This window comes from Argentina silus, assembly GCF_951799395.1.
Source record: "Argentina silus genome assembly, chromosome: 8".
Classification (NCBI taxonomy): domain Eukaryota; kingdom Metazoa; phylum Chordata; class Actinopteri; order Argentiniformes; family Argentinidae; genus Argentina; species Argentina silus.
Window position 1 is genome coordinate 21,497,460 of NC_139662.1, and position 24,009 is coordinate 21,521,468.

Here is a 24,009-nt window from a genome sequence, read left to right on the forward strand (position 1 = left end):
CTGGGAGCTTACAACACAAAGGCCATTTGGCCATGTAGCTGTAGGTCATTATCATATAATCATGATACAGTACACTCTAGTTAGTTTACATTTTAAAAAAAAAGCCTTTTGGGTTCTTCAAAGGGTTCCCCTACAGGGAATGGAGAACCCTTTTCTGAGAGTGTATTATGTTCATATGTTGGTATATTGGGTATATATTTGAACTTTAGTTCTCCTTCTCAGCATGACAGTGACATTTCGGCCTACACGTATGAGAAGACCTTGGTGATGGAGCAACGCTCACAGATCCTCAAACAGATGCACCTGACTAAGAACGAAATGGAGAGAGAGGTAATCCACATCATCCCATGCCTCTCCTTTTGTAAAACCCAACTCATTGTACAATTCTTGTTAGAATGTATTTTATTTTCCTGAGTGAGTTTACAACAAGGGGTACTAGACCCCCAAGATCTCTGTTGATAACATGTCAGACTCACTGGCGCCGAGCCTAACTGAGATGAGCCTCATGCCCTGGTTTCATGTTTATTACCGACTATAAAACTGACTGCAAACTACTTTGTAGTTGCCACTTCCCTGCTGACCGTTCTCCTGGACAGTAGTTTGGTGTCCCAAGTCGACTTGATTAATAATAAATTGTCTTTATTCAACTTTCAGTTTGAGTATCTACCATCTTCCACACACCATTGGATCTTCAGAATTAGAAACATCATCATTACAGTTCTATATAAGATGACTGTATAATGCCCAAGGAAAGCTTCTATGGTTTATCCAACACCTTTCAACCATTAGTTGGTGTCACAATGCTTGATGCAGTGTCCACTTAGAGCTGTTTTAGTGAACCCATACCTTAACACGGAATGTTATTTGTATTCAGAGGGCTGTTATCACTTGCTCAGTTCCAAATGCCAACAACCGGGCAAGGCAGCGGGGGAATTATTTATAATTACTGAGCCAGCGTTCAAATTTAATCTCTGCGACTGCACTCGGCCTTGTCTGATCTCCCTCATTAATCAAAACCCTGTGCAACAACACCAGCATCTCGGGGAGCCTTAGATAACGGGTGGAGATTTACTGTAGGCCCTTAGACAGCCTGTGTGATTTTACAATGACTTTTATGATTTTTTTAACATCTGAAAAAGTATTTATTTTGCATACTTCACTCTGCCGCAGCAAACATGCTACTGCTCCACCGATATCTACTTAAACCCACAGATATCTTCTACTTCAAACCTGCTTGATTTGTGTCGTTGTTTACCTCTTAATTATAATCTATGAGACTTTGTCGCATCGCTTATCAAAGACTGCCTGCAGTGTTCTCAGATGTTTACGTTTCTCACATGACTCTAGAGGGGATTGTTTCAGCTCACGCGCGGTTCTCGCTCTGATTCCGACAGATCCAGAGTATCACGGACATCTCGCGCGGGTCGATCCGTCGTAAGAACCCGTCTAACCTGCACTCCCAGCACAGCACCATCGAGGAGCAGGCCGGAGCCAGTGTGGAGGAGAAACCTGAGGAAGAGGTACAGTCATGTCCTCCTGGCTAAGTGTGTCAGTAACCTGTAGTGTACAACCAGGAACGGACTGGGACAACAAAACGGCCCTGGACCTTCCAGTCTGCTACTGGTGTATACTGTAAGCAGTTACATGTTCTAATTCTACTGTGTTCACTCTCTCTCTTTTTCATTTCCACAGGTCTCTTTCTTTCATAAATGTAAATGTAAATGTAAATATCTCCCTTAGAGGTCTACCCGTACTGACAGGTCTCTTTCTTTCGTACTGACAGGTCCCTTCCTTTCATAAATGTAAATGTAAACATGTCCTTGTTTCAGACCACCCATCCACCGGTACTGACAGGTCTCTTTCTTTCGTACTGACAGGTCCCTTCCTTTCATAAATGTAAATGTAAATATGTCCTTGTTTTAGACCACCCATCCACCGGTACTGACAGGTCTCTTTCTTTCCCTCACCCTCTCACGGTGTTGTGCGGTTCCCCTCTCTTAGTTTGTGGCTGTCTCCCGCCCCAAACAGGTGCAGCTGATTCACAATAAGAACGCCACCAGTCCCACCACCACCAGTCCCACCGCCACCAGTCTCGCGTCCCCCACCTCACCCACAGGGGGCGCTGTCACCCCGGGGTCGGAGACGCAGAGGACCTGGACAGACGACGCAGACAAGGAGACGAACCAGGCAGCAGCCCACCCAGAGGGAATGAAGGACATCTTCAACATGAAGCCGTGAGTCTGCTGTCATTTCCACTCTCGCTCAGATCAGTCCCAGGGCCTGTGCAGACTTCAGATGTATCAGAGGCATTAAGGAAATTTTGCTTATGGGGCTGTCTGTGAATGGCAACGGTGTGTGGACATGCAAAATGTTATCGAAGTAATTCCCAAAGTTTAAAGAAATGTCGTAAACACAGCACAACTCTCAATACATGTTCAAAATTGTTTGCAAAGAGTCATATTTTGATTGTCATTCTCTTCTAACCATGCTGCAGGGAATGGGAGAGCCTGTAAGTATCCAGCAACGGTTTTGTTTTGTAGTGACACCAACATAATCTTACTATCAAATGCGTAACATTGAGGCTTGTTTGATAATTCGTCTGTGAGAGCGAAATGTGTAGGATGAGCAAGGCGACTGATGCACCTCCTGAGATTCCATGTAGATTTTGTGCAGGTATTCAATGAAAACAGATTAACAACGGTCAGGGTGTATTGGAATACCTGCTCACCCCCCCCCCCCCCCCCCCCTCTGTCTTATCAGGAACCAGTCCAATGTTCGACGCATGCACACGGCCCTGAGGCTCAACGAGGTCATCACCAAGAAGTCCAAGGAGGCGAAGCTGGTTCTTCTAAACATGCCCGGGCCGCCGAAGAACCGCATGGGCGAGGAGAACTGTATCCTATCTCTGATGCTTGTTCAAATGTCTAGATATTTTTTAGTTTTTATTCAACCTTTATTTATACAGGGGAAAGACACTGAGACCGAGGCCTCTTTTGCAGGTGCACCCTGTCCACAATATTTACACAATAACAAAACAACACATTAAAAATGCAACACAGTTCAATACAGAAATCAATACATCATATAAAACCAGAATATATTAGGAGAAACAATCACATCTTTCACCAAGAAGGCCACTGTATATCACTATAGTATGAATGACAGTGTGTTACATTATATAAATGATTTAGGCTTCTACTGTGACACATTTGTCTGACAGGTAAGCCACTCCAACCAATACATATTCCTTAACCCTGATTGCCTCTATCAGATATGGAGTTCCTCGAGGTCCTCTCAGAGGGTCTCAACCGGGTCCTCCTAGTGCGTGGGGGTGGACGAGAGGTCATCACCATCTACTCCTGAGGGCCCAACCTTACACTCCCCCCTCTCCCCCGCCACCCCCCCCCCCCGTCTCCACCCTGTGTCTACATGGATCTACTACACCCTCTACTACACCCCCCCCCCCCCGCCTCCACCCTGCGTACACCCTCTACTACACCCAACCCCCACCCCACCCCCCCCTCCCCATTACATATCAGCTCACTTTGCACTATGTACTGTAGTCAGCACCCCCACTACACAACCCTTCGGCACCAGCTAATCCTACACCATTTAACCTGCCACTCCCCTACCAGCATCATATGTATATCTCTGCTCCGCCCATTTCCCCCCCCCGTTTACATTCCTCATTAGTCAGCTGATTACTGGCTGTCCAATAGCGGATGAGTTTATTTATTTGACACGAGGCATCTGAGAGTATCAGTTCCCACTGAGGAGTGGACATATCCCAAAGACCAAGTAATCCCAACCAAACAGTCATTTCTGTTAGCTAGACCAGGCATTGTTCAATCATTTTCCTCTGTGGTCTATTTAACTTCGTCCGTCTGTCTTGTTGAATTTCTTTTTTTAGGGATGTGGGTCACTAGAAAGAAAGCGATGTTTAGCTTCTCATTTTTGGTCTATTTATTTTTTACTTTATATCTGTCCATTTATTTATTTCAAGAGTACAGCTCATATTCTTTGTCGTCGTCGTTGTTGTTGTTGTGCGTATGTTTTATATGTCATGTACAGTATGATAAGTTGAAGGCTTTTAGGAAATGGGATGGGTCAAGCATTCATCAGTCAACATGTCTTCCTATGGATTGTCACCTTGGGGATGAGGTCGGTTGAGGACTCTTGAGCACCCCTTCTGGAGGATGGAGGTAGCTGCATGGACATGGCAAAGAGCGACACGTTAAGAGGACAGAGGAGGACATCCTTTTGGTATCTTCACCCGGTCAATGGCGTTGTTGTCCTGGAGAGAGTTATGGCTTGTGTCATAGCAGCCACCCGGTACAACAGTGAGTGTATCATATAGTAAATTGTGCAGTAGAACTGAGTGATACTCATAATACTGTCCTAAGGGAGTCCCCTCCATCACTCTTCTGACTCCTCTTCTGGATTAACTTTGTTTGATATTCAGTTAAACATGTGATATGCAGTTAGACATGTTTGATCTGATGCAGTCGGTGTCCGTTAGAAGAGGTTGGAAGGTGTGATTTGCTGCAGGTCCGCTGGCCACGAGCCTTGCCAAAGAGAGCAGTGCTGGCGGTTCCTCTGATGGCTGGAGGGAAGAGTTTGCTATCAGGGTTGGAGTTGGTTTCACTTGAACTTAGTCAGTTCAGGAAGGGAGTTGAAATTCAGCTAATGAGTTGATATATCCCTATAGAGAATGATGGGGCATTTTCAATTCCTGGACCTCCTGGATTGACTGAATTAAGATGAGGTTAACCCCCTACCCTGGATTTTATACTGTGATACTATGAGCTCAAGTCGCTCTTGTCAGGGTTGGAAGGTAAACAAAAATACAATGAGAAATGTGCTACGAGATACACCGTGACCTCAACCTTTGACCCCAACGCTGGCCACTGTAAATAGTGTGCATTGTCCACCCGTGTGATAAGTATTACTACCAGCCTCCTGCAGATACATGCTCCACTTGATCAGGGCCTACTGACAAGATTTATATGAGGCATATCTTCCTCTCTCTATTGTTAATACAGTAAAATAGAGTGAATCCCTAAAAGATGTGCTGATTCAAAGTAGATATGACAAGAAATCACTTAAGTCCAAAAGAAAAAGATTGTGTTTCATAGTATAAAACCATATGGCAACAATCTGAATATTACCACATATGTTCATCTTCTGCTAGAAACACTCACAATTGTGTGATACATTAATATTACTCTTAAACGATAAATACATCCGATTAATAATATATTAGAGGATAAATGCATCCGATTTATTTTCTTTTTCATCATTTGGTTTACACTAATTGAAGTCTACAATTGTGAATTCTACATGTTTTGCCAAATACAGAAAAACAAATTGTGCCATATGAAAAGAAAAGAAATGTTTTGATACAAACCTGTTTTTAGTACAAAGGAAAACTCAAAGGGTTATGTGTAGGAGTTAACTGTGATAAGTATGTTTTAAGTGGAATTCTAGTGAAATGACAGCTGATTTTGAACCCAGCATTACTACCAATCTTTCATACAACCTTGTACTGTAATGGGAAACATTTTCAGAGTCATTTCTTTTCAGTGTGGCACAGATCTAAAGTTGCAAAATATAATATTAATCTCTAGGTTCTAAACATTTACTCATGTACAACAGACAATATTCATCAGCAGTAGATGTATTTATTTAATATATATATATATATATTGTATTTGTGAAGGGAATGTTGAAAGCATAAACCCTAGACTAATACTTTAATCATATTAATTATTTTTGTAAACAAATATAATATAGATACATATACTTATGTACATACAGGTAGACCTCATGTTTGCAAGTGTTTCACATCTGTTTTGTGCAATGAAGAGCACTGTAATTTATCATTATGCGGTAGAAATAGAATATATAATATACGTTTTATCAAGATAAAGAATTCTATTATTTTTTGTATGAAACAGTATATTTGTTTTCAAAGGAAGATTATTGAAATTAATTTCGGGAAAAAATAAACATTTATGTGTATACCACATGTATTTCTGTGAAGGGTAAAGTTTAAAGATAAATATTGATATTCTAAAATTTCAAATGCTGCTATACTGATTAATGTGTATATATTGAGCCAAAAACTAAATATTTAAAGTAATCCATAATAGATGGGGGCTGACGCAGGGTGTGGGTTCATTAAATAGCAAGCAGGGTCGTTTGACACAAGTGGTTCTCAACACTGTCTTTGAAGTTCACTTATGTTTGCAAAAAGTTGCTCCATCAAAGCACGAAATCATGATCATTGGAGAGGTTAATTGATTATTAATGCAGACATGATGCTGGTTTCTTCAAAAGATTGTTTGAATTGTAAAATAATTCACAGCTGACCATAATCAACCAACATCTCCACTGAGCATTATTTAGCAGGAATGAATGTACTCGAGGACAAATATTGAGATCTGCAGCTCGATGTCTGAAGTTTAGATTTAAGCCTGAAATATTGTACTTCCAACTTGTTGCACCAAGTTGAATAAGAACTAAGCTGAGCCGTTGAAGGAAGATAAGATTATGGAATCCTTCACGAGTTTCCAGTCAGTAGTATTCACTGCTTACATCTAAGGCCAGGGTGGGGAGAGGAGGTCTGGTTATTTTATCACAATAAAGGCTCAGACAGTGAACTGATTATGTGTTACACAAAGACTACCTACAATCAAAAGAATATAATATTGGAAATATTTAGCTATACGGTCTATATACTGTTAATATATTTACCTGAAATACCATATGTATATACAGTAACTGGAAATATGTCTATTATATGACTTGTCAGAAAGTTTAAGGTTGAAAACGACATATTTATATTCCTGTTTGCATGGTATTTGTGACCGTTGTTTCATATGATGTCCTTTTCGATAGAGGTCGGTTAGATGTCATGGAAGTCCAGCCACACAATGCTTTCCTTTTCTTCGATGGCGGGTCATACAGTCCGATGTTGGTTCAGAATTGTATTTGGATAGAGCAATGCAAAAACAAACGGTTCCAAATGAAATCTTGTGCGATCAAAACAGGTAAAACAAGAGACATTATCGTTTACATTTGATTTACATATTATCAATGTGCCCGTTCCTTTGGTTTCCTCTCTGCACTGCTGTTTCCTTATGAGTGGTTGAGGATATGCCTACTCCCACACCCAAGGAATTTATCTTAGAGACGAAATGGGTCGGGGGGATGGGGGGTAACCAAAACTGAAGGGGCACATATTACTTAGAGCTTTACTTTGCATTGATTATTTAATGCTAATTAATGTTGTTTACTACTGTCTGAAAGCTCTTCAGAGATCCAGAATGCAGATTTTGTTGGGGAAAAAAACCTGTTCAGAAAATCTGATTCAGATTTTAAATAGGATACAAGTTGAGGGTTGACATTGGGGAAACCTATGCAATATTTAAGTAAAACAAAGAACGTTTCTTTGATGCATAATTTGAATTGGAGTACAGCTCAACATGATTTTGAAGTCAGCTCTAGATTTGTAAGCATTCTGCTGAACCACTATTGTTGTCGCACGGGGCTGAAGTTGATGCAATCTTATGAAATAGACCCATAGTTTTTTTATGTGTGGGGTTATTGGTTATTTTACATTTTAGTTTCAGGTGTGTTATGCAGATCATGGGTATGTTTTGCTACAGTATGGCTCTTGGCATATACAATCCCCTCAAACCTACCAACCTATTGATACACCAGCAGTGTGACTGTGGTAGTTAACATTAGCAGTAAACCAAGTATCAAAGACAACAAAATCAGGGCTTCCACCATTGGCAGAGATCAGCTGGACCTGCATTTATGGGTTGATATCCATATGTTTGATGATTCCCTCTCCAGAAATGGAGGGATTTTTACCGATAAAATTGCTGCAGAAAGCTGCCATCATTCAGGTGTTTCCCAAGTACCATGTCCAATATATATATATAGGAACCCTTCTGTAGTGCAAAAAAAAGATGTCAAAAAAATCTACATTATTTAACAGGGTATGAAAAGGGCTCTAAAATGCATGTAACCTTACCCTATTTCATTGGGCCTTGCCTGGCGCTCAATACATTGAAGTATGTTCATCAGGAATGCACTTCTGTTTACAACCCTGTTAAATAACTTGAATAAACACCCAATTCAATTAGATCACTGCTCTCTCCATCATGTAACATTGCTGATAGGCTATATACAGTATGTGTCGGTCCAAAGCAGGCTCAGGCTTTTCACTGTGATCGTTCCAATGCAGATGTGCACAAGTGTGAATTGTGATTTTGTTCAGTGCATGCAAGGACTGTATTCCGCTGACTGCTTTTCTGTCATTTTGTTTTTGATTTGTTTTTCTTCAATTAGGGAAAATAAATTGGCCACATGTATTAGTGTGAAATTCATTGCAGAGGCTGTATACTTTACTTTAGTGAAGTGGCCACATTGAGCATACTGTATGCTCAATAGATTCTGATAAAAACGTTAACAATTTTTTTTTTATATTATGCAATGGTTATTCATGAAGGGAACTGAAACAACTATTTGTTCCCAAAAACGTTGAATTTAACTAAAAACTACTCGTACACTACTGTAGGTTGCCCATGACAACTGATTTCAAGTGTGGGTTACCATCAAAATAGGGAAATACAATCCTTATCATTAAAAATGATATGAAGCACTTTTCAGGTACCCAGGTAAAGCAAGAGTTTGATCATATCAGCATAACCTTCCTCCATCTAGCTCCATATAATAATAATATAATAATAATAATAATAATAATAATAATAATAATAATACCTTTATTTGTATAACGCTTTTTAAACAAGGTTACAAAGTGCGACTAAACAAGAGAAGAGATCATAGAAATACATCAGTATAAGTAAAATTGCTTTACTGCCATCCCTAATTTATCATCTTAATGTTCAATAGGACAAATTATTCTCAAATTACAACTGTATTCCATATTGACCAATTCTTGATAAAGAAGGTGACATTTTGTGAGAGAAATTTTGTAGCTTTTACTGAAAATGGACTTATGTTTGTTCACTATTCTGGTTCCCTCAGACTTTAGAACCTAGTATATGCATGTAGGTGTGTTGTTTTCACGACAGTACAGTAAACTTTAACACATAGTACTGATGTTGATTAAGCCTTCTTTTTTAAAAGGTTGAATTTTTGTGCAACCCTCAATGATTCCTTTATCATCCCAAGAAGTGTGAGCACTTAATACAAGCAAGAAAAAAAATAACAAGAGCTATTGTTTCGAAATATTCACGTATGATACTGTATTTATACTTGATCCATAGAAGCATTGTATTGCATTTTTAAAAGTAGACATTGATGTAGGCCTAAAGATAAATATATTGATTAGTCATTAGATGTTTTGTGTTCACAATTTAAAATTCCCTCTCCTAAGAACTAGAGTATGTAGAAAAAAAATGTTGTGACAAGTCGAACGTGTGTGCGTGTGTGTGTGTGTGTATGTGTGTGTGTGTGTGTGTGTGTGTGTGTGTGTGTGTGTGTGTGTGTGTGTGTGTGTGTGTGTGTGTGCGTGCGTGTGCGTGCATGTGTGCGTGTGTGTTCAGACTAATGTGTTCATGTGTTTGTTTGAGAGGACAGTGTATGCACCTGTATGGAAAAGACAAAGACGGGAAGGGACATCTGTAAATAAATCACTGATTATCAAAGTAGAGTTTAGATGTTTAATTTGTGTGTCAATGCAAGTTTAATATTTTACAGATATAGAAATATGTATTCTCTATTGTGTTCAATAATGATATACAGTATAAACTGTTGTTTTACCATGTTGTTTTACCATGTCAAATGCTTATACATCTATCGCTAATGGTTTCCTGAAACCATGTTATAGATTTGTCTGCACAAAATGCAATAAATTAAAGTCATTTTATTACAACTTTGTGTTTAGATGTATTTTTATTTGCTACAAAGAAAAGTTGAGGGTCTAATTGTGTCAGGTGTAGTACATCAAGCTAGGTTTTACCAAATGGCAGTTTTGGTAAACATTAACATATAACAACTAGAAAAAGTTCCAGAAGAAACTTTTCAGTAGATAGATAGATTTGCTGGGTAGTCGAAAGAAAGTGAGATTTTTAGTCTTATTATGGTAGCGGATAAAGTTAGAGATGGTTTGGTTGGTTGGTGACGCAAGCCCAACTAATAATAAGCATGTCGAAGAACAATAGTTGGACTTGCTGAAGCAATCCCATCTAATAATTCAGTGCAGGTCTAGCAACCTGAACTGGTTTTGCCAGTGTAATATGAAGGCAGTATATTTTTTCAGAGTTGGGAATATTGATCCTGGCAGTACATGTCAATCCTTTTTCAGCGTTATAGTTCAGCCATTACATGGTGGCTAAGCATGTGAGTACGGAGCATAAAACTCCTCTCATTAACTATGCTGTCGGCCTGCTGTAGAAGTGGGGTAAAGGAGACCACTCCTAGTCAAAGAATTGTCTTTGGATATAACTGACTTCTGTCACCAAGCATTGGCTATCTAGTGCTAGTTGGCTATTAATAAACTTTACTTTTCTAACCCCAAGACGTATTGACATGTCAGAGAATGTACTGTATGTAAGAATGCATACCATGAGGTCACTAAATATCTTTCTCTGGGTAACAACAACAGAGCGATTCGACTATTAGTGGTTAAATCATCACCATGTTTTGATCATGAGGGTTTTATGCTGCTCTTGGTGAAAACAAAACAAACGTGCACACACACACGCACACACACACACACACACACACACACACACACACACACACACACACACACACACACACACACACACACACACACACACACACACCAGGGGGCCAGCAACATTGCCAGGGGACCAGAGACATTGTGACCTCTCTAAGCTACAAGTGACAAGTCTGGTGTCATGTGAATATCCTCTTTGCTCTCAAGATGATCTTATTTTATTGCATCTTAGGTCATAACATTCCAAGAACAATGCTGACTTATTTAAACTGTGGGACGGCTTACGAAAAAGGTCAAAGTACTAGTAACACTGCTTCTCTCTAAAGGGGATGTGGCCGACAGTGTGCTTTTCAACAGGATGACAAACTCAGCCAATGCCTGGGGCCTTTCTTATCAAGAGGTGAGGCAATAGATCCCATAAGAGATAATGAAGGCACAGATCAGATAAAAGATGATCGGCGGCAGGAGAGAAGCAGTGCTGGTCTTCTGTCTGAACCAATAGTCAGCATGAAGAAGCATTCAACCAGCCTTCGGGTGAGACTGCCTGTGTTAGTGCTCGTCCTGGAGGTGGTGTTCCTGGCCCTCTACGCTACGTTTGTCACCTACGACGACCACGCGAACGCTAAACTGCAGAACAATGAGACCAACCCCATGGACAACACACTGTACCGCGACTACCATTTCTTTGCTGACATACAGGTAATGATATTCCTCGGCTTCGGCTGCCTCCTCGCTTTCTTTCGACTCTACGGATTCGGGGGGATGGTCTTTAACTTCCTGACGGCCACCTTTGCCATCCAGTGGGCCGTACTAGTGCAGGGTTACCTCCAGTTTAGCCATGATGGTAGGATCCACCTGGGGGTCGTCAACCTGATCAACGCTGAGTTTGCCTGTGCTGTGGTGCTCATCTCCTTCGGGGCCGTGCTGGGGAAGACCAGCCCAGTGCAGCTGCTGATCATGGCTCTGCTGGAGGTCCCAGTCTTCTCCATCAATGAGTGGGCCGTGCTGAAGTACCTCAGGATCAACGACGCCGGGGGCTCCATCCTCCTTCACCTGTTCGCCTGCTACTTTGGCCTGGGTGTCACGTTTGTGCTGTACAGGCCGCGCCTGGACGAGGGGCACGCCAAGGGGAGCGCCAGCTACCAGTCCGATATCCTGTCCGTAATGGGGACCCTGTTCCTGTGGGTGTTCTGGCCCTCGTTCAACTCGGCGCTGACTCTGAAGGGAGACGACCAACACAGGGCCGTCCTGCACACCTTCATCGCCCTGAGCTCCTCGACCCTCACCGCCTTCGCGCTCTCCGCCATGCTCAACAAGAACGGCAAGATCACCATGGCCGACGTCCAGAACGTGACCCTGGCCGGCGGGGTGACCGTGGGGGCCTCTGTGGACATGATGATCTCCCCCGCGGCCGCGTACGCCTTGGGAATTATGGGGAGCACTGCCTGCATGCTGGGGTACAAGTACCTCACCCCCTTCCTGGCACGCCGCTTCAGGATCCAGGACCAGTGTGGTATTCATAACCTGCACGGCCTCACAGGTTTCATATCCTGTGCTGCAGGGATATGTGCCATTCTGACAGCTACAGAGGAGGTTTATGGTCCCAGTATGTATGAGATATTTACCCATAGGGCTCCCATGGAGGGGGACCCTAAGCTTCTTGAGCTCCAGGAGCTGATCCCTGGTATGCGGCCGGGCTTAGGGCGGAGCGCTAAGGAGCAGGCTCTCTACCAGGTAGCAGCTGTGTTCACAACCATAGGAGTGGCAGCACTGGGGGGCATCTTCACTGGCTTTGTATTAAAGCTTCCATATCTTGCGTCACCCTCAGACGATCTGTGCTTCGATGATGAGCTGTTTTTTGATGTTCCACCTGACTATGACTCTCCGATTGGTATGAATAACACAATCAGAAGTGACGATTTGGCAGCCTAACAGAGCTGGCAGTGTATCTGACAGAGGTTTGACGCTGACTGAATTGTAAACATTTTTATCCAATGACAGTCTAGCCTAGTGTGTGTGTTTCCTCCTCTATGTGTGTGTTTACAGTCACAGAAGAGGATTACACGAAAGCTTTTGTAATGCAATGAAGGTACACATGCAGTGTTCAATCTAAATGCATCATTTCCTTGTCTTACTAGCTGAAATTAATTAGGGAATTAATTAACAGTAACTTGTGTGTCATACGGATTTTATGTATGTTATGCCACGTTACATAGTAAGATTGAATAAGATTTTAAAGTTCTTGGCACAAATACTGCGGATGTGAGCAGTGCACATTAGCACATATGCATTTACATTTTAGTCATTCAGCAGAAGCTCTTACCCTAACCCTAACCCTAAGCCTAACCCTATCCAGAGCGACTTACAATAATTACATTCGGCTTAAGGTCTTTGGCTAAAGAACTTAGAGTGTCAACGACACACCACAATCATCGCAAGTAAGACTGTTTATAAAAACGAGTGCCAAAAGCAGTCACAGTGCTCGAAAAAGGGAAGAAAATAATTGTTAGTTGTAGTTTTTGTTAGTAGTTTTTGTATATTTTGTGTGCAAAAGTTCAGGTTCAGTAAGTGCTATATATATTTATATACACAGAATATATATATATATATATATATTCTAATCATCTTAACAAATAGCTATCAATCATAACCATATAATATTTGGTAAAGATTTCAGTACATCTTTGGTACCACTCTACTCTGGGACACAATAGTCAATAGTCCGTTGTACACACAAGGTTGTCACTGTAAAACGGAAATCGAAAAATGTTCATGTTGTCATTCGACATTTTTTGGGTTTTTCTCAGTTGTAACACTGTAGTCACGAAAATGTCTGTGCCGAAGCGTCCCCTTGTGTTCAGCTTGGAGGAGTGAGACTGATCCTGTCTCTTTCCCCATGGAAACTGATGAAGACATTGTCAGTGAAAGTTTGTGGGTAGATAGCCTAAGCCTCAGATCTAGCAGGGAAAGATAGGTAGAGTTAACTGTTGGAACACAGTTAAAAGTGCCAATAAATGTTTCTATGACACCCCTCATGGTTGAAACTCAGTTGATATCTATACTAGAAGTGTTGTCGAGTACAGTAGTAATAAAAATCATGTTTCGCCTTTGATTTCAGCAAAAATAAGAGAAAATATTGTGATCCCATCACTTTACATTCATGTTTTAACTCGCGCTTTTATTTTGAAGCCGCGAATACGGCGAAAAGCGAAACCATAGAGCTAGTTGGAGCTCAGAGAACACAGAATATATATGCCATTTAGCTGACGTTTTTATCCAAAGCGACTTGCATTGCAGTGAGTTCATACATTTCAGTATATATGGTCCCAGCAGGAATCAAACCCACAACCTAAGCGTCTTTAGCGCCATGCTCTACCAACTGAGCCACAGAGGACCATCAGTATGGGCTTATGTAAAATGTTACAGTAATTTGGCAATAATATATGATATATAGATTCATAATCTTTTCTGGTAGTGATACTCCTCGTCTTTTAATTATCAATTCCACTCCATACTTTGATACTGTGTGGGCCACTCAGATTTAGATAATGCGCGTTTAATAAGCACATAGGGCCAATTTCTCGTAAAGAATACGTCTGAGAGTGAAGTGCTTATATATCAGCGGTAGGTGGCGCTAAAGCACTGCTGAACGCAACACGACCGGCTATGCGCGTGTACGTGTGGGCAAGAAAGCGCCATTTTGCGTAAAGCTCAGGAGGAGGAAGTTGTAAACTAGCTAGCTACTAGCTAGCAAAACACAACTTTAAACGTCAAAACGGGGAATAATTGTAGATAATTACTCAACTGTACACGGACAGATAGATAAATAGATATCTCTCAGATGACGACTGCAAATTTCGTTTTGTAGTAATCCGCAAATGCATACAGAATAAGGGTGTTCGAAGAGGCGGTGTTTAGCAGGCGAACCCGAGGTCAAATTGTAAGCTAGCTACCCATTCCATAACAACCGCTCGGCTGCTGCGTACTGGTCACAGAAGAAGCAGAAGCAGAGACGAATCCACCCGAATACCACAACAAGTCACGACATCTTTCTCTAAAGGTATGGATACGGTGGCGCTGTCATCCTCAAAATGTCCTTTGTTTTCGCAATGTTTCTGTGTACGCCGTGTTAGCTTGACTGAGCTAGCTGCGTTCGCTAGCTAGCAATCCTGTAGTCGTGTGTTCATGTGCATTCTTTGAAGAAAAAAAAAGCTCTTTGTGAAATACAGCACTTCCTCTCGTAGTGATGTTGCTTGTGTTTGTCTTTCAGAAGACCATGGCAGACGACTTTGACATCGAGGCTATGCTTGAAGCTCCGTTCAGAAAGGTGGGCAGCGAGTTGGGTAACTCTAGCTATAATTCAGCCATTGATTGGGGTGTCTTTTGCATTCACTTGCTTCTTGCTTATTGTATTACCTTGCTGCTCTTTTGTATTGATGAGATGATGATTGTGTGTGATTCTGAACATGTATGAATGTGGTGTGATGTTATTAGACCTAAACCAGAACTATGAATAAATGCCCATCTATCTCTCTTTGTAGACTTGCCTAATGATATCTCACCTCTACTCCCCTGAATTCACCTTTGAATCCAGTGTGAACTGTGAAAAAAGTAAGGTAGTAATTGCGCAACATATTGATGTACTGTGCTGATCCCCCTAGGAAAAAAAGAGCCTCAACTTAGAACATCCAATCACCTGTTTGGTTGCAACAAGGTGAATGAAAATGGATGATATAAGCGCACTTTACCTGACATGCAATGGAGGCAGTATTCACATTTTCTGTTGGCACAGTAAAGGCATTGTTCTGCCATGTTTAACCCTAGCCTGAACGGACCTCACAACTGTACGTATGCAGGGTCAGAGTCTCCCCTATGTTGGCTGTTGAGGGGTTTCACTCCTACGGGATAAGTCGTCCCCTCAGCAGCCAACATGGGGGAGACTCTGACCCCACATATGTACAGTTGTGAGGTCTGCTCAGGCTAGTTTAACCCCATAGTTTAATTATACTTTGCCTTGCATTAGTGACCAAAAGCCTGCCTGATCAGAAATATACCATTGTTATAACTTATGTACATTTATTAGTGCCTTTTGCTTTCCTTTTGTTTGAGAAATCTTGTTGTATGGTTTTGATATCTAGCCATGCTTTTGCCAAGGTCAACAGAAGCAATTCATAATCTTGAAATATGCATACTGCCTCTCTTCCCAAGTCTATTGTTATTGTTTTCAGATTTTATATTTAGTATATTGATTTTTGCTATTCTTGCATGCCTTAACATCAGTATTACATTTTATCTGTAAAATAGAAACTTCATTTCCATGATGCAAGTTAAAAGTTAAAGATATCTCTAGTAGGAATAGTTTACCCTTCATGAAATTAAAGCTGAAATGGCTCACCTCCATTCAGCTGGCACTGAGAAAATCAGCTAGAAACAAAGCAAGGGACATTTAACATGAAGCTGAACTAGTGGATTTTTTCATTTCAGTTTTTCATGGGAGTCGATATTACTAAGCAGTGTGAATCCCTGTTTGCTTCAGGGCGAGATGTGTGACAGAGGTGGCATCGAGCTCTTACAGTCCAAGAACGAAAATGGGTGAAGATCACTGGACTGACACCAACCACACAGGATCTCTTTTAGTGGCTGTGGGCCATGCATGGCCTGATTGGGCTTAGGCACAGATAGTGGTATTGGTACGACTAATCAGGAGGGGCGGGGTTGAAATGACCAAACTGTTCCTATGGCTTACTGTAGCATGCAACATATTAGACGCATTACTCATAGATCTTGACTTGATGTTTGGTTGGACTGAGTACTGTACTATGTAGTTAATACGGGGGAACTGGGGTGGAAGTCTAAAGGGGCTGTACAAGAGCCCGCTCTATTTGTCCAAACATGTCATTATTCTTAAGAAGTTTTTTTACTAAATGAATATATTCTGTATTTTCTCTTGTTCCCCTCCTCCTCCTCTCTCCCCCCCTCCCCCCCTTTACCCTGACGACTTGAAATGTTTCCTCTACGTCCTCATGATGTTCTTCTATCGACCCTGCTTAGGATGAGATCAAGTCCTCTAATGCAAATGGACATGAGGAGCGCAGTAAGAAGTAAGTGCAGTACTGCATATCTAATGATGCATGACATCGGGGTGACTGGACTAGCTGTAATGAATGCTTAACCTGCAACAACCACGGGTGTGCCGACATCGTTACTTTCGTATCCGTTTATTGGGGCTTGACTCTCGTAAACGGAAGATACTCGCGCAAGTCTATCAGAGCGCATGTTAACGAGCGCCACTCACTATTCCTTCATGGTAATTGCAGCAGGCACACCACACACATCAGCTTACATACAGTTAAACTGGGCAGTTGAGTATTTATTTGGAGGCGGAAAGGAACCGTCTCCGTTGACGGATATCCGTAATGAGTACTTGTTATGTCCGAGTGCTTGGCACGCCCCTAGTGAGACGACCCCTGCCGTAGCTGCTGAATCAGTACTCTCTTTGCATCTTGTGACGGCTTGCTCACGGGTGACGTCATTATGCATCGCAGGAAAAAGAGGAGCCGGAGTAGGAGCCCGAGCTCCGACAAGCGGAGAAGCAAGAGCAAGGACAGGAAGAAGAGCGCCAAAGGAGACCGGAGGAGGAGCAAGAGCCGGGAGAAGAAACGCAGCCGCAGCAAAGAGCGCCGGCGGAGTCGCTCCCGCAGCAGGGAACGCGCAGGCCGCTACCGAGGACGCCGCAGCCCCTTGTATGTAGAAAGATTCCCTCTGTCGCCTTTTATATTAAGATTATATATTATTATTATTAATAATTTTATTATATTAATTAGATTCCCTCTGTCGCCTTTTATATTAAGATTATATATTATTATTATTAATAATTTTATTATATTAATTAGATTTCTTCTGTCGCCTTTTATAATGTCCTGTCTGTCTGTTGTCCGAGAACATCTTTAAAAAAATAAAAATAATAATGTCTATATTGAAGAGTTAAATGCTATTTGTTGATGGGATGAACAGATAGCGTAACTACTGCATTACCACATGTTGTGGCTGTTTTTGACTCATGTCTATGGAGGGTTTTGATTCTGTAGGGTTAGAGTTACACTGTTCAGTATAACAACATTGTCACTATGTAGCTGTGGAAGTCTATCTCAGGTAGTATTTAAAGGTTCCCTTACCTTCACTGTGCTGGTGTTAACAACTCTGAACCTTGTTTTGCACTCTAGTGCTGGGCCAAAATTTAACGGTGGTCTACCACATGCCAACAAACTCAGGTATTTATGATTAAATTATTACATTATTCATGTGTTGGTTACCTGTTGTGTGTCTTCTCCATGGAGCATTTAACGCTTAAACTATACATTTTAAAGCTTAGGTTTGAACAAACTATTGAGATTCTTCTTATATTTCAGCCGGAGGCGCTCCAGAAGCCGTAGTCCGTTCAAGAAAGACAAGAGCCCAGTGAGGTAAGAGACTCGACTGTCTGACTTTCTTCCTTTTTCTTGCTCGACGGTGTTGAGTGACTCCACTGTCTGTCACATTCTCTTGGGTGAATGCTACCCATTCCATAACAACAACCTAACTAACCTAACCCTGACTAAACAGACCATCTACTGACAATACAGACCATCTACTGACTATACAGACCATCTACTGTCTAAACAGACCGTCTACAGACGATACAGACCGTCTACTGACAATACAGACCGTCTACTGTTTAAACAGACCGTCTACTGACAATACAGACGCTCTACTGACGATACAGACCATCTACTTTGTTCTCCGTCCATCAGAAGCATGTGGTTCATCCCTGTCTGTGGCTGACTGTCTTTTTTCACTCATTTCAGGCAACCAATCGACAACCTAACCCCAGAAGAGAGGGATGCCCGCACTGTGTTCTGCATGCAGCTCGCAGCGAGAATCAGACCACGAGACTTGGAGGACTTCTTCTCAGCAGTGGGAAAAGTCAGTATTGCAACTTAATAACTTGAATTTAGTTAAAAAGATTACAGATGTTTTGTAGTTTGTATTGTGTAGTTCATCAGGAACTGGAATCAGGATCAGCAAAATATAGTTATAAATAATAAAGCATAACATAATATGACATTAAGACCACATTGCAACCCAGTTTTATCCACAAAAGTGCTCACTAATTTAATTTGTTCTGCTTTAGGTGAGAGATGTGAGAATGATCTCAGACAGAAACTCCAGGAGGTCAAAGGGCATTGCCTACATTGAGTTTCTGGAGGCGAATTCGGTACCGCTGGCTATTGGCTTGACTGGGCAGAGGCTTCTGGGAGTTCCCATCATCGTCCAGGCCTCGCAGGTCAGTGTAAGATGAGTCGTGTTGGATTCTGCTTTCAATTGATCATTTGGACAAAATTAACAGATTGATCATCAACATATGATCATCAACATACTCTTGAAACTTTTAAAATGTGTTTTCATCCATTATGGCCTGCGCTGTAACATTACTTGGTGTGTTTGCAGGCTGAAAAGAACAGGGCAGCTGCAATGGCCAACAATCTGCAGAAGGGTAACGCTGGACCCATGCGGCTGTACGTCGGCTCCCTGCACTTCAACATCACAGAGGACATGCTGCGAGGAATCTTCGAGCCTTTTGGAAGGGTGAGGGGAGAAACATACTGGGACTGTATTTGTCAAAATATACAATAACCGTTATAGATACATGTTATGTACAATAAACGTTAACCTGTGTTTTACTGCTCTGTATCTGACTGGATCTTCTTTTTCCAAACCAGATTGAGAGTATACAGCTGATGATGGACAGTGAGACTGGACGGTCCAAAGGATACGGTTTCATCTCGGTAAGTTCTAGAAGAGTTTGATACACGGCACGGTCATTTACATTACATTTATGGCATTTAGCAGATGCCTTTAATCCAAAGAGACTTACAGCAATACATTTGTTTAAGTAAGTGAATCATCTATCCAACAGTCATCATAAGACAAAGTAATCAATGCTCACACCAGGGGCCATTGGCAGTCGTAATGCCAGTAGACTAATTTTTTTATTTTTTTTAAAATATATTTTATTAGCAGGAGAGAACTTGTACAGGGGAGAAGAGGTCTCGGGGTTAGGGTTAGTATAGGGGGGATAGTGAGGATGAAGCAGTCTTCAGTTGTAGTTATGCACCAATTGATAAGTACTTCAGAGTAATGCTGTGTGTCATTCGCCTCAGATTAGTGACATATCTGGTTATCATTTTTGCATGTGTCATTAACTTGTCTGACTTGTCTGTTTAGTTTGCAGACGCGGAATGTGCAAAAAAAGCCCTGGAGCAGCTGAATGGCTTTGAGCTGGCCGGGCGGCCCATGAAGGTGGGTCACGTAACGGAACGCACGGACGCGTCCACCGCCAGCTCTTTCCTCGACAACGATGAGTTGGAGAGGACGGGCATCGACCTGGGCACCACGGGACGCCTGCAGCTCATGGCCAGGCTGGCAGAGGGTGGGTGACAACTTTGGCATCGAGCAGTTGACCTGCTCTTTAACTCACCAACTCACTGCCAAATAATCCCCGAACTCTCACCACCGACAGTGCCAAGTGTTTCGTGTGGTATTTACCTAGCAACAGTACTTTGATTGGCTACAAAATGAAGCATCATAATTTATGCATTTCGGGTGAATAAAGCCGCCCATGGCACTCTAGAATGTTGACAATTTATTGACCTCATTATAATCAGACTCTATTCACCCTCGGCACTGAATGAGTTAAAAGCACATTATTGATTGATTGCTGTTAGTGGTTAACCTTTGAATTGGTTGTTTGTGTCCCCTAGGCACTGGTTTGCAGATCCCTCCAGCAGCACAGCAGGCCCTACAGATGTCTGGTTCCATGTCCTTTGGCAACATATCAGCTGTCTCAGGTAGGCTAATCATCTGTATGGTACTGTGTGGCATTATGTGGAATGAACTACTCACTCACTAGTCTAAGGACACCTAATCTCCTGTCTACTCAGTTGGAGGAAAGATGAATGAATTTGCATTGAAGCATAAGCTTTACTGTTACTTATAAGCAATGCTTAACCAGTGTAAGGTGACCAAAGTAGAATTTTCTGTGGCTGAACTCAATCTGAAGGTAGGTAACAAAGATGAAGCTGTCAGGTGTCCTTTGCAGGTTTGCAGGTCTGTTTGTCTGTCTTAGCCCTGTGCATGCCTCTTAGCTCTGTGACTGCTTCTCTCTCATTGTTCTCTGTAAGCTCTGACTTCCAGCAACTAACGGGTGTGTCTGCGGTGTACTAAGTCTGTGGTCGAGGCCACAGCTCTACTTCATGTGTCTATGATTGAGGTCTTTAGAGGATGGACACTCACCTATTGTGCATGGTGTCAATCCCATAAAATAGTTTCCCAAGCTGAAGTACAGTCTTTAATTTCTCTTCTTCTAATCCTTAGACTTACAAGCCAGGCTGAATCCACCCCCTGAAGGTGATTGTGAAAGAGTGAAGTGCACAGCTTCTTGATTTCACATATGAATTAGATGTTCTCTGAAGTAATTCATAGTTCATAGTCTTCTCATGACTCAAACTTGGTGAAGAATCTGTCATGGCTCCAGCTCATGTTGTCGTCTGAAATGATTTCTTTCACACCCGCTGAGTTTCATCTCCCATCCAGTTCCTTTCTTTACATATAGACAAATCATTTATTCCATATTGACACGGATCTTAATGGATATTCATTGTGACAGTCTATTGTTATCTTTTCTTTCTATTCTGCTTTTGTGTTGACTTTTTTTTTCTTCTTTTAAAAAATGTATTACTATTTGTAGAAAAGAATAGGTCTAGTCTAGTCCTCATCTGGTGAAAATGAACATATACGTGAACACACTCTCAATGAAAGGAACCTGTGATGACGCCGTCCTCTCTCCTTTTAGCTGCTCACACCCCTGCGATGAACATGGCTCCTAGCATGAGCCAAGCCATGAACCTCCCGACACAACCTCTGGCCACACACTGCCTCCAGCTGTCCAACATGTTCAACCCACAGTCGTAAGGACCTTGTTGTTATTTCAACTTGATCGTAGCATTGTTCAGACAATAGCATTTCTTCACTGGTTAATGCTCATACTGTATACATCTGTAAACGTACAATGAAAAAATAGAAATGGAAAGATGTATTTAATTTGTCAATTGTGGAAATTATAAACTAATTTAAATGCCAGTTTATAGCTTTAGCTGAATGCTTTTTAAAGCTGTAGCTATGATGATATGAAGCTTGTTAACATTATGAACTGAGTACCTCTGTTTTCTAGGGAAAACGATCCTGGCTGGGATGTTGAGATTCAAGATGATGTCATAGAGGAGTGCAATAAACATGGAGGAATTGTCCACATATATGTGGACAAGAACTCTCCTCAAGTAAGAACCTTTCAACAATCCTTACGAGTTATGCAAGTACAAATTAATAAATTAATGAATACTAAAATTAATAAATTAATTGTAGTATTCAGCAATGGCAACATTTGACATTAGGGGGTTTAGCTCTTTATTTTTTTTTCAACAAAGTCATCTTAATTGGAAACTTCTTTACGTAAAAACGGTTTTATTTGTACTCCCATTCATTGTTGCCTCCCTTTCCCTTGCAGGGTAACGTGTACGTGAAATGCCCCACAATACCGACAGCGATGGCAGCCGTGAACGCCCTGCATGGCCGGTGGTTTGCAGGTGTGTAGCGCCATCAGGATCCTCTAGAGTGCTCTGCTCTTACACTTGAGTCTCACTCCTTGGAGAAGACGGGTGTTAATGTGATGTGATTTCCTCTCTCCACAGGTAAAATGATCACCGCAGCATATGTTCCTCTCCCGACCTACCACAACCTTTTCCCTGATTCAGTAGCAGCCACCCAGCTAATGATGCCAGTGCGTCGATGAGTCTGCTGAGCATGGAGCAGACGTCACGGTGTCTGCTGGCTCGAGAATGTACATAACGGGTTGGAAACTCATTGAACAGTGAGACAGTCGAAACCGTCGCTGTTTCTAAGTAGCAAATTACAGCTCTGTTCCATTAGTCATCCAGAAATAGGGCACTTCTGAAGGAGATTGGTTCCCTTGTAATTTAAAATAGGTTTTCGACATCCATAAAGAGCAATGCTTGATTTCTGTAACTGCACTAGCACATGACTAAATGATGTGTGCGTTTCGACATGCGTTGTGAAGAGGGGGTCAGGGGGTCAAACTGAAGAGAAACAGATCCAACCGCCCGAGAAAGGGACTTGGGACAGTCAGCTGTTGGAAATGGAAGCTGAATGGTTTTCTCTTGATAGCTACCACGGAAACGCAACCACTTTTTTTGGGACAGTTACACCACCTACAAACCCCCAGAGTCGCCGCTGACTGTCGTGCCCCTGTGTTAGTCTCATCCCTTTCACTCTCTTTTTTTTCCCGCGTTGTACATTTTGAACATTCATTCATTTGTTTGTTTGTGCTTTAGCTGGTACGTTTCGTCACTAAATGTGTTAAAGGAAAGATGCCTAAAACACCAAAAAGCTGATCTTGTTTTTGTTTGTTGTCAACTTAAGGTATTCATTGTTTTGGGAACGCATTTATAACTTTTTGTAATCAAGATTTGATTTTTTTTTTAAAAACTCTTGATTAAATTTACTATCAAAGTAAGTGATTTGGGTAGTTGATAATATGCATTTTGTCTCATTTATGACTGAGTTGGTTCAACTGGAATGGAGGGCCATGTCAAAGGTGTTTGTAATAAAAGGCTGGTTTACAACAATTGTCCTCCTTGCTCAGAGTTGGTGTGGATGCACCAGATGCTACTGTACAGTGTTTGAATAACTTACACTCCTGTTGACATGACATTAAGCTCAGCGTACAATTAATGATACGCCATGATTGTATGATGAAGAAATGGGATTTTAAAAGTCAAGATGTTTGTGTACCTCAGGTATCCATGACAATGTTTTCCCAATTCACCATTCTATCCCTCTTGATTGGCCTAACATCTCCCATGAATACTAATTATGAATTTTGAATCAACAAGTTGTCCCTGACCTTTGTGTACAGCGCCTAATGAGAACTGATTATGACAGGGATAGATTCTTTTAATAGCCTGTTAGTGGTCTTTGGGGCTTGTGAAATGTCACAGGATCCCTTAAGCCCACATTAGGACGTTAAATCAGCAAAACACCTCCACTGATCCCAGGTCAGGATTGATCTTCAGAGAATGTACACAGGCTTAAACAACAAACATGATCCAATGCACTGTCTGTCACTGAACTGAGAATGGTCCCACTGCCTTCTACCACCATCACAACACAGATGA

The 24,009-nt window shown here is 41.7% G+C and overlaps 3 protein-coding genes across 5 annotated transcripts in view; all 3 read left to right on the plus strand.

The window, feature by feature from the left end:
* The window catches only part of slc12a5b (solute carrier family 12 member 5b), a gene marked incomplete at both ends in the record, with an annotated part of 53,758 nt that extends 50,395 nt beyond the window's left edge, over window positions 1-3,363 (plus strand). Inside the window, 6 exons of the mRNA XM_083675661.1 lie at window positions 223-330; window positions 1,395-1,520; window positions 2,002-2,234; window positions 2,495-2,509; window positions 2,761-2,894; window positions 3,272-3,363. Of these exons, the coding sequence (XP_083531787.1) occupies window positions 223-330; window positions 1,395-1,520; window positions 2,002-2,234; window positions 2,495-2,509; window positions 2,761-2,894; window positions 3,272-3,363 (708 nt within the window). The remainder of the gene's footprint in view (window positions 1-222; window positions 331-1,394; window positions 1,521-2,001; window positions 2,235-2,494; window positions 2,510-2,760; window positions 2,895-3,271) is intronic.
* A 7,864-nt stretch (window positions 3,364-11,227) lies between these two features.
* Window positions 11,228-12,652, plus strand: rh50 (Rh50-like protein; the record flags this gene model as incomplete). The annotated part of the gene is made up of 1 exon (XM_083674777.1): window positions 11,228-12,652. One exon carries the CDS (start codon window positions 11,228-11,230, stop codon window positions 12,650-12,652), a length of 1,425 nt encoding a protein of 474 aa, XP_083530903.1.
* Window positions 12,653-14,434: 1,782 nt separating this feature from the next.
* rbm39b (RNA binding motif protein 39b) lies at window positions 14,435-23,460 on the plus strand. 3 transcript variants are annotated; one of them, XM_083675251.1, is made up of 17 exons: window positions 14,435-14,780; window positions 14,991-15,047; window positions 16,772-16,821; window positions 17,266-17,463; window positions 17,944-17,991; window positions 18,130-18,183; window positions 18,565-18,682; window positions 18,891-19,043; window positions 19,208-19,345; window positions 19,480-19,545; window positions 19,985-20,189; window positions 20,521-20,607; window positions 21,134-21,166; window positions 21,612-21,726; window positions 21,990-22,095; window positions 22,323-22,401; window positions 22,507-23,460. In XM_083675251.1, exons 2-17 carry the CDS (start codon window positions 14,997-14,999, stop codon window positions 22,605-22,607), a joined length of 1,602 nt encoding a protein of 533 aa, XP_083531377.1. In that variant the 5' UTR covers window positions 14,435-14,780; window positions 14,991-14,996; the 3' UTR covers window positions 22,608-23,460. The 3 variants fall into 3 exon arrangements, with proteins under 3 accessions (XP_083531377.1, XP_083531375.1, XP_083531376.1); XM_083675249.1 differs by lacking the exon at window positions 21,134-21,166; XM_083675250.1 differs by lacking the exons at window positions 14,435-14,780; window positions 14,991-15,047; window positions 21,134-21,166 and adding an exon at window positions 15,055-15,511.
* The last annotated feature ends 549 nt before the right edge of the window (window positions 23,461-24,009 follow it).

What these genes read in the sequence shown, in the direction of transcription:
- rbm39b (XM_083675251.1), top strand. Translation starts at nt 14,997, where the DNA reads ATGGCAGACGACTTTGACATCGAGGCTATGCTTGAAGCTCCGTTCAGA. An exon ending in CGAGGACGCCGCAGCCCCTT is followed by an intron (nt 17,464 to 17,943) that starts GTATGTAGAAAG and finishes TTTGCACTCTAG; the next exon opens with TGCTGGGCCAAAATTTAACG. An exon ending in AAAGACAAGAGCCCAGTGAG is followed by an intron (nt 18,184 to 18,564) that starts GTAAGAGACTCG and finishes CACTCATTTCAG; the next exon opens with GCAACCAATCGACAACCTAA.